At 37.5% G+C, this 9,890-nt stretch overlaps 2 protein-coding genes across 2 annotated transcripts; one reads left to right on the top strand and one right to left on the bottom strand.

Annotated features, from left to right (window-relative positions):
- The first annotated feature begins 3,318 nt into the window (after positions 1–3,318).
- On the top strand, positions 3,319–4,259 carry LOC141432728 (signal recognition particle 14 kDa protein-like). The gene is made up of 3 exons (XM_074094467.1): positions 3,319–3,509; positions 3,603–3,675; positions 3,751–4,259. The coding sequence occupies exons 1-3, from the start codon at positions 3,486–3,488 to the stop codon at positions 3,975–3,977; spliced, it is 324 nt and encodes a 107-aa protein (XP_073950568.1). The 5' UTR covers positions 3,319–3,485; the 3' UTR covers positions 3,978–4,259.
- A 48-nt stretch (positions 4,260–4,307) lies between these two features.
- On the bottom strand, positions 4,308–9,836 carry LOC141432727 (zinc finger FYVE domain-containing protein 26 homolog). Its single transcript, XM_074094466.1, has 4 exons — positions 9,750–9,836; positions 8,014–8,148; positions 7,060–7,186; positions 4,308–6,279 (listed from the first exon to the last, which is right to left on the bottom strand). The coding sequence occupies exons 2-4, from the start codon at positions 8,118–8,120 to the stop codon at positions 6,112–6,114; spliced, it is 402 nt and encodes a 133-aa protein (XP_073950567.1). The 5' UTR covers positions 8,121–8,148; positions 9,750–9,836; the 3' UTR covers positions 4,308–6,111.
- Positions 9,837–9,890: the final 54 nt, after the last annotated feature.

The raw sequence follows: 9,890 nt of genomic DNA, 5'->3' as shown, positions 1-9,890 counted from the left end.
GAAGCCAGGTAGCCGGGCGAACGGGTTCTCCACAAGGTCACCCGCTGATTCCTGGGACTGCCAGTCGGCTGACCAGGCAGACCGGATATTGAGAGGTTGGCGGATGACGGGATCTGACCAGAGCGGCTTACGCGAGGAGAGTCGCTGCGGTATATATCTGTCCAGGGTTATAGTAATCGGCAATCTGTGAGTACCAAGTTGTCAGTGATCGTTTCATCTCTTTCATTTGGAGCTTGACGGCTTTTTTCGCATGTTTTTTTACACTGTCAGAATTCCGGATTAACGGATTTCTTTTTAAATATGGCTCAAAATTGCCAGTATTATTACATTAATAAAGTTTTTATTACTTAAAAAAAGCAATGACATGTGCATTTTGCACCAAGAGACTGATAATGGAACATCGTTCACATTGTATTAAAAGAGGACTAGCGAACTGGATGATTCGACCTTATAGGTGTGTAATAAAGTCAATTTTCCTGTGGTGTCCCATACTTTTGGATACTTTGGCTGCTACGGTACTACCTAAATGCCCCTGCAGCGCAGCCCTCTGCACTCCCGCGCGCCCGGTTGCTGCTAAGTGGCGGCACTTTGTATTAGCAATTATTTAGCAATTATTGATATTTATAAAACTTGGTATAAATAGTTGAATTTCAATTGGATTATTGAAAAATCTATTACAATAGAGCGACCCCTGAACCTAATAAATTTACCTGAGCAATTATTCACACGACGTAATTAATAATAATTATAATATCGGAAAGGAAAATCTTTTAAATAAGTAACTTATAAAAGCTATTTATTTTAGTAAATAAAATCATATTAAAAAATAAAAATCAGCAGAGCAATTTTTCAGTAAGTAGAAGTTATATATAGTGCAAAATGTTCAAAGTTAAATTTGCGGTATCTCTGAAATCGAAAAATAATTGGATAATTTTACATATAATATATACAATGTGTGGCCCGGGACCGTGGATAATATTAAAAACAGAGGCTCTAGTGGTTACCGGTAATTGGTTCATCATGATGGTCCCACTTAATTAAAATCAAAACTTAACTTTTTTTTTCTAACAAACTTAATCGTAAATTCAATGTACGCCATCCTAGAACCCAGCTGACGTCGCCTGTCACGCTATAAATACCAAACATTTTGCTTTACATTGCTCCTTCGAATAAACTTTACAGTGTAATCAAAATTAAAATACTAATTATTTTTAAAAGTTGCTGAAGTAATGTTGTTCAGTTTGACGAGTACGATCTACTTATGTTTTAATTATTTACCCGTGTTACAGGCCACACCCGGTATTCTAAGTAGTACATAAGTAGGTACGTATACAGAAAGAATTTCAGTCTGAGGATTTTTTCGCAGTGCTATACACGATTTTCATGTTTAGGTAAAAATACCTAACTTCTCGTAAGAAAAGTTGTTGGATCTATAATCTGTATTACCTATTTTCATCATGTGCCCAGTTTCATAGGCGGGAGAATTATTCGGGTTGCAAAAGCCTCGTGCGTCGGACAATTTCGTTGCTATATCGAGTTGAGCGTGCTTGTGAATTTGAATATATAGCCATCAATGAAACTAGAGATGTACCTACCCCTTTCGGATCGAGATTAAAAATTCAGACAGCTCTCTTTACCTTTACCACGCTATTATTATAGTTAGAGATAAAGTTAATACAATGGCCTGTAAAACATTTTGATCTAAGATCCCAGCGAACTGGAAGATACCCCTTTAAGGGATAAGTTCGCCTTTGTACATCTTAGATTAGATTTTTAGAAAAATATGGCTCTGTCCATTTGTACATTTTATTATCTGTTAATTTCATGTGTCTTTATGTACAATAAAGAGTAATACATACAATACAATACAGATTTTATCTCTGTTTTTTAACCCCCGATGCAAAAAGAGGGGTGTTTTAAGTTTGACCGCTATGTGTCTGTCTGTCTGTGGCACCGTAGCTCTTTAACGGGTGGACCGGGTGGTTTAAATGCGTTTTTTTTTTAATTTGAAACCAGGTTTTCTAGCGATGGTTCTTAGGCATGTTTAATCAAAATCGGTTAAGCCGTTTTTGAGATATTGAACTTTGAAGTGACAAAACTCGGGGTTTTCCAACTTTTTGTTGGCTAGGTTATTTACTTACGCGAATGTAGGTGATGCTCGACTCATGGACGTTGGTATCCAGCAATTGGTGTAAGGTAGGATTGCGTAGACCAGGGTTGGCGATAGAACTCAAGTTAACTGTTAACCCAGGGTTAATAATGTCAAAATAGTAACTGTTATTCCTAACCTTGGGTTAACGATTTATTTTTTTATAACTCTAGACCGCGCAAGTGGCCTTAAATCGTTTTTTAGGGCTCCGTAGCCAAAATGACGTTATCCCCAGTACAGACGATGGACGGACGGCCCTCGCGGTGTTCGTCTTTAGTTGATGTCCTACCCAAGTTAAACTCCTTGCACCAGCGTGCAACTGTAGAATACGGAGGAGCAGAATCCCTGAATAATCATCAAAATTACTGAGTACCTAATCATCAAAATTGCTCCAGCCGTTCAAGAGACGCTTCTTAGCTAAACTTTATATAAAGTAGTAGAAGAAGAAAAAAATAAAGTAGTATCATACAATCTCAACAAATTTCCCATGGTGTCGCAACCTTTACCAGTAATTATTATACCCGCTACTTAAACGCAATAATAATAAGTGAGTAGGTAGGTAATTGCTAAAAACTATAACTTGTGACCACGGCCGTTGCAATGAGGTCGAAACGTCAAGGTAATTTTTGGCTATTATTATTATCATGTGTAAGTCCCAGATATAATAATATAACCAAAAAAAGTTAATAAAATAAATTGTCATCACCACTTGCTAGCATAGTACCAGAGTACGGTCAGTCTGTCCAGCATGGGAATGGAATAGAAAAAACTTTTCTGTTCCATTATGCTATCCACCATACTATATTCGCGATTCGATCCAGCATGCGAATGCGATGTTGCCATAAAAACATTGTTCCGAGATAAAAACCGTCAATTTTGACAATCTACGATCACAGTTCCGTTCCACGTAAAATTTAACCATATATTTATAAAGGAATTATTAGTTTCCGATGATAGAATTGTCGGCCCTTTAAAAAAACATATTTTAGATTATAATAGAAAAGTGGGATATCACCACGGACTTATATGATGTCTGTCGATATCACAATCAGTCTTATTATTCTAGTTACAGCTTTCTTGTTTTGAGTTCATTTAGTCTTATGACGAAACGAAACGTAACATGGAATTAAAGTGAAAATAACCATAACCAACAACGTCAACGTGTAACATGTCAATCTTCTTGTTCTTGACTTCTTGTCATTTTCTTGGTGTAAAGTGCGTGCGGTCCGATAATTCATATTTTCGTTAAAAATGTGTATTTCGTGTCTTGTTTGAACACAAATCTTTGAATTACAAGATTATTGGATATTTCAGACATCTTCATTATCCCCTCAATATGGTGTTACTCGGAAATGACGAGGTAAAAAATAAGTTCAAGTTTCAGCCTAACACGCCACATTCAGCAAATTTTAATGTACTTATTTTGACTAATGAAGTAATTATTGCTTTCCAGTTTTTAACAGAACTCACAAAACTGTTTCAAAAGGCACGCACATCTGGATCCATTACTATGACTATGAAAAGATGTAAGCGCAAAATTAATTCTTAATTTGGTTAAAAATTCATGTTCTACACGAATAAATAATGTTCATTGGTTTTAGATGACGGCCGAACAAAGCCTGAACCGCGGGACGGAACTCCAGTAGTTAAGAATCCCGAGTACAAATGTTTAATAAGGGCACAATCTAGCAACAAGAAAATATCTACAGTCATTGAGCAGAGAGAAGTAGAGAAGTTCAGTACAGCATACTCGAACCTACTAAAGACAAGTGTGAATGGTCTGAAGCGTTTGAAAAAACCTAAGAAAAAGGCAGTAGCAACCCAGTAATGGCATCAAATGCCAAGGCAATGTGTCAAGAGACTGAAAAATATAGTGCGCGATTATGTGTTCTACAAAGTAAACTGTTTGTGTACCACCGTGATGTCCTAGCTTGTATGTAGGGGAGGTCCATTGAACTGTGCTCTTCTCTCATTTGAGATCTGAAGAGTTGGGTCCGCTGCTGCGCTAGAGACGAAGGCGCTGCTTACTCATTGACCATCTGTCCAATGTCACCTTATTTATACAATCTAACTTTAAAACATTTTTCAAATAAATATTTAAAAATTGAAATAGCACATAACTTTTTATTTTCTGTTCAATCAGGTACAAAAACTCGAGTGAATTAAAATATTGCATTTATTATAAACAACAAGCATCAATATAATCAATAACAGTAATGCTCAATATAGAATTTAGATATCACATTAAAATGAGACCAATGCAGGTTAAAATAGTCCTTAATCTAGGAGTACAAATAAGTATTTCATTTTCTAATTCATCAGTATCAAGCACCAACTTCATAATTTTATATAACTATTTTGAGCCTTGCCAATTAAATTTTACTTTTATTCAATTATATTCGTATGTACTATTATTATACATATTCTTTTATGCATATAAGCAAGTGTAAAAATATCTCCAGTGGCTCTTTACAAAACTTTGGTAAAAAAGAGAATTCTGCTCAAGCTCAGCTTGTGTTTGGCTAGTAATGAGCTTTCACTAGGAAGAAAGTAAAGCTTCTTATTAATTTGCAAGTTTTGATAGCATAGCCAACTTGTTCACTTATTTGAATAAAGTTTTTTTTTAATATTTTGCGTCTAGTACAGATGTAAAAGGTAAACTAATAAAAAAACTTTGGCTTTTTGGCATCATAGCATATGAACTAGAAAATTAATGTTATTCTGATGTTACAATGAGTATAAACATGCAATATTGATATTGTTAATACAATTATGATAATACTTCAATCACAATGATTTAGGTCAACAAACAATACTATAAAGTTTTAATATAAAGCAGAAGATTCCTTATAAAGCCGATGTCAAAAACAGCATTGCTTATCTTTAACCTACATTTGACTTACTGCTAAGAGCCGGTATTAGAAAATTAGGATAAAAAAACGTGTACAAGATCCAATTCATTGTTACAGTCGCCATCAGATGGCACATGCACTCTATAATTAATGTATTAGAGTTCATGTTTCGATATTTTTGATCAGGGCTGCTCCGAAATATCTGATGGCGACTGTACTTATTTTTATGATAACCACAAGTACTATGATCAAGAATAGTGAACATAAATTGAAGATACTATGATTTTAGTACTATGACTATAGATTGTAACAATCACTTTGATTTCAGAGCCAGGTACAATCTCACATACCTTCATACCATATCAGGGATGTGGTTGTTGAAACACTTTATAACAAGTTTTGACAAATACAGCAGTTTTGATTTGCTAACATTTTGAGTATTTTTCAGTTTTCCAGACTTCAAAAGACGGTTTTTATTTTGTCAGCAAGTAAATGTTAAAATAATTTCAACATACTTTTCTGGCCCTAATCGAGTTTCTACAGTTTCAAATGAGTATAATTACACATCATAAAATTTTCTCGAGATGTGAATTTTTATGTTATTACTTTCTAATCCATCAGAATATAGAAGTAAAAACAGAGAGAACATGTCGGTTTTAGAAAGGGATACTTATTCACAAAGGCTTATTAAGCTTCTGTTATATATATTTATATTATATAACTTAACATTCGCTTGCCACAATCTGCCACATTGAAATTTTTGTCAGGGAAAGATTTTATTAACAGGACTATTGTTTTATGAATAAAGGCTAAATTAGATGAAAGACTTAACTCCAACGTTTAGCTCAGTCATTCAAAACCAATCTTTTCTGCAAGGGAAAAAAGTATGTTTATCGTCATCCACAACTTGTAATAAAATAGAATAAACTATAAATCAGGAACAGTCTGACAGTTCCTCTTTTCGGTCGGCTTTCCTTGTTGCGTGTTGGCGCGCTGCATCCTCGCATTGACGAGAGTGGAGATGGTCTTTCGAAAACTTAAACCATGTGAGCAATTTAATTTTTAGTACACCATGTCTTATGACAGCATCTGCAGCAGTCTATATTCCGGTTATAGAACGTTTCTGGAGGTGAGTCGTTTGAGGCAAGCATTTCGTATCTGGTCGTGTCCGAGCCGCTCGGCTTCGTGCAGCACTCTGCGCAGTTCGTTGGCGCGCTCGTGACGTGCGGCGAGGATGTACGCGCTGCTCACGTTACGGCAAGCCAGGTAGCACGATATCTGACGGACAAACACTTCAAATAGGGCGTGTAGCTTTAATGGGCCGGGGTGGCATGAGGCGTGGAGGGCAAAGATAGTAGGCGATCAACACGGAGTAGACAGGAATTGCAGGTGTAATTTAGTTCTATGAATACGCAGCAGACTGATATTTGCGGGAGGAGAGGCAGTAGCGAGCGCTGTGATTAGCTAGCGGTCTGACGACGTGATTTTGTTCTATTCGGGAAATGGTGGAGGCAGATGGCACTAGGAATCTTTAGAAGTTTAAATGGTAAGGTAAGGGCCTGGCCACATCACCACAGCGCAGCGTCGTAACTTAAAACGACGCAGCGCCGTAACGAAAAAGGCGCGGTGGAGTGCGGCACGTTGCCGCGTCGTGCAGATATTCTCGTATAGTGAGCATTCGATACACCCTATAATCTACAACGGCAATGTGCTGCATTCTAGTGCCGTGATAATTCACGTTACGGCGCCACGTTTAACCGTGTCGTGGTCACGCTGCGCCGTGGCCGTGGTGTTGTGGCCAATCCCTATTTTTCATAAAATATGGATACGTTAATTTGTGATTCAGAGCTTCGAGGGACCCTGTAGCGCGCTTTAATTGGGCTTTATAATATCAGCATAAGAGCACTTGCACGATACTTGTCAGCGACATGCGCCGCATGTTAATTCATTATTAAGCCTATGTTGCTAGAAACCTAATGCGATTGTTCGATAAATACAGGTTAGAAGGGGTAGTTTTTGTTATGCTTAGTAGAGGGCCTGGAAGATATGGAACAATACCTTAATAGTAAGACTGGTGACGTGATGGATGAGCAGCTCGGCTTGCTCGTCGTGAAGCTGCCCGCGCGCCTCGCAGCGCGCCACCACCGCACCGACGCCCCACTCCAGTACTTGGTCGCTCATCAAGCTGCCACACACAATAACATCAGAGATAAATGATAAAGTTTTTGCTGACAAACACGATAACAGATCATTTTGGTACAAATGTCTAAATATACAATGGTTCGAAATGCCTCATTATCAAAATGTACAACGGTCAATAAGTATGTAAATGTAAATATGTTATAATAAACAAAAGACAAATCAATTGGATGCCACAAAAACCTAAGAGCCTAAATACATGATAGAAAAAACGAGTAGAAGATAAATGGTCAAGATCTCAAGATGTCAACATGTTTGTAGGGACGAACGACAAAACATTTAGTCAATAGCGTTTTGTACATTTTGGCCCCAGAGTATTCTTTGCTGAAAACTTCCAGACACAAAGACATCTGGACCATAGTGAAAGCTGCCTTGGAAACATTTTGAGTAAAAGTGCATGTTGGCCATACCATGTTTTGTCCCTAAAATATTCAGACAAATTGACCTGGTGACAAACATTTTTTACTTTTTGGCATTCGTACCAAAATTGCTGTTACCACAAACACATGTGCGTTAAAGTGATACCGACAAGTGCCGCTAGAGCCGCCAATTTACCCGTAGTAATCAGACACAGACGCATTCGAGACGTTTTTATGTATAAAAAAAAACTTACGGCCTGTTTTCACTCCCAACAAAATGTACATGATTGGGTGCGTAGAACTGTACAGTAGGTACAATGTATAGTGTCCTAGAGAAAACAGGCTCTTGCAATGGACGCTCAGCGTTAGTAGATGAATGATATCGCGAGAGTAAAGAAGTACAAAATTTAGAAAAAGTGTTAATAATTTATTTCTTGATGAGGGCTTTATTTACCTGGATGCAGTCTCCTTGGATTCCCGTATGCATTTGGCAAGAGTCTTCACTTCCATGAAGCGATCGGTATTCACCAAATACTTAGCCACGTGGGTGTAAATGTTCATAGAGTCCAATCTGTGTTCTTTTATGATCCTAAAAATAAGTTTCAATGGCATTCACATTTTCAACAAAGGTTAAAGAAAACAAAAGTAGCTTGTTTATGGTACGGTCAAGGACTTTAATTCATGAGCTACTAGGAACCTCTTCAAACGAGAAGTCATTACGATTTTCCTTGTTAATTAATGCGATGTCACTATGACGTTTACTGTGAAATGGTTCCATAGTGGCCAATGAATTAAAGTCCTTGATCGTACAGGTCAAGTTAAATTTAGAGGTGAACGAAACAAATGGGAAAACAATGTAAATATGACTAGCGAAAGGCTCTACGTACGCTTTTACGTTTTTTTAGTTGTGGTTTTCAAATTTGCAAACTATTTTTCGAGTTCTTGTAAACCGACTGTAATGAAATTGTACTTTCTTGTGTATTGGTGTTGTTTGGCGTTCGTAAGTCTAGTGACATTGCGATAATTTGGCATTCAGGATCTGGTGATCCGGCCAGCACCTTTTCCGCAAGATGGAATTTACGGATAATGTAGTTTGTATAACAGTACAAGTATAATCAGCAAAAAAAGTTTGTACTAAAATTAAATTTGTTACAAATACATAGGTACTTATTAATTCTCAAGCAAAGTTTAGAGTCTTTTGAATTTAGTTCTTTCAATCTCCAATTTAATGCATTGCACGATTTTTACAAGCTTTAATTTCAGCCTGTCCCGTTTTCTGTCTGTCTGTCTGTAATCCATGTCTTCAGTTTGTATTTTCAGTATGGTTCATGGGATACCCGTAAAAGTACAAACTTGGAGTTGAAATAAAAAATACAAAAAGACTCCAAATAACCAATCATTAATTTGATTGCTTAGTAGCGACATCTCTGTCTGGTGAGGCGGTTGGTTCAATAGAAGTGACGTCTCTCGATGAGAGCGAAATGTAGATGTCGCTAGTGCTGCTGCATAAGTAGCGTAGTAGAAATAAGCAACCTGAGATATGTATGCATAGGAAAAAATTCGTGTCTAATTCCTGTCCAGCAGCGGTGGTGTAGGGGTAAGCACGCGCAGGATTGCTGAGGACGTCGGGTTGATTCCAGCGCTGGTCTCTTTTTCTGTTTCTGTGCATCATGTCATCAGTTTTGTATTTTCGATACTTACTTATTCTCAAGCAAAGTTAAGAGCTTGTTATCGAATTTTAGTTCTGGTCAATCGAATACCGCGCTTTAATGCAAATTGCATGGATTTTAACAAGTCTTTAATTTAGTTTCACCTGTCCCGTTTTCGTATGTCTGTCTGTAATAAATTCTTGCAAGTTAAACTCGACCAACTTCTCAGTAATTGCAGTAGTTTGGAATGACTTGAAATTGGTATACTTAGTGTAAACTCGCGTGACAATACAATACCTTTGGTAGTGCATCCTGGAGTCGGTAAGGATCGTCTACACAGGGCACGGTAACTCTCAACGGTTAGTGGCATCGACTTGAAATTTGGTATGCAAATGTGTTTGGGTGACAAGCAATGTCAATTAAAAAAACTACGGTAGCAAAAACAAACTTGTATTATAATGAAAATTTTTACCAAAACTTTTTATTTGCAGTGTCTTAACGACAGGTCAGGTCGCGTTGAGAAAAAGTAATATAAACTTACTTGAAAGCAAAATCGAAGCCATCCTTAACGGACTGCCCAGTAGCGAGGACCAAAGCAACCAGCCGGATTTTGTCCGTATTCGACCCGAACAGGGTAACGGCCCCCACTCTGTAGCGTCGGGGTCACGGGTATAACCTCGTC

The sequence above is a fragment of the Choristoneura fumiferana genome, chromosome 11, assembly GCF_025370935.1.
Source record: "Choristoneura fumiferana chromosome 11, NRCan_CFum_1, whole genome shotgun sequence".
NCBI classification, from domain to species: Eukaryota; Metazoa; Arthropoda; class Insecta; order Lepidoptera; family Tortricidae; genus Choristoneura; species Choristoneura fumiferana.
Note: the sequence above shows the minus strand (reverse complement) of the source record. Positions and strands in the feature narration are given on the sequence as shown.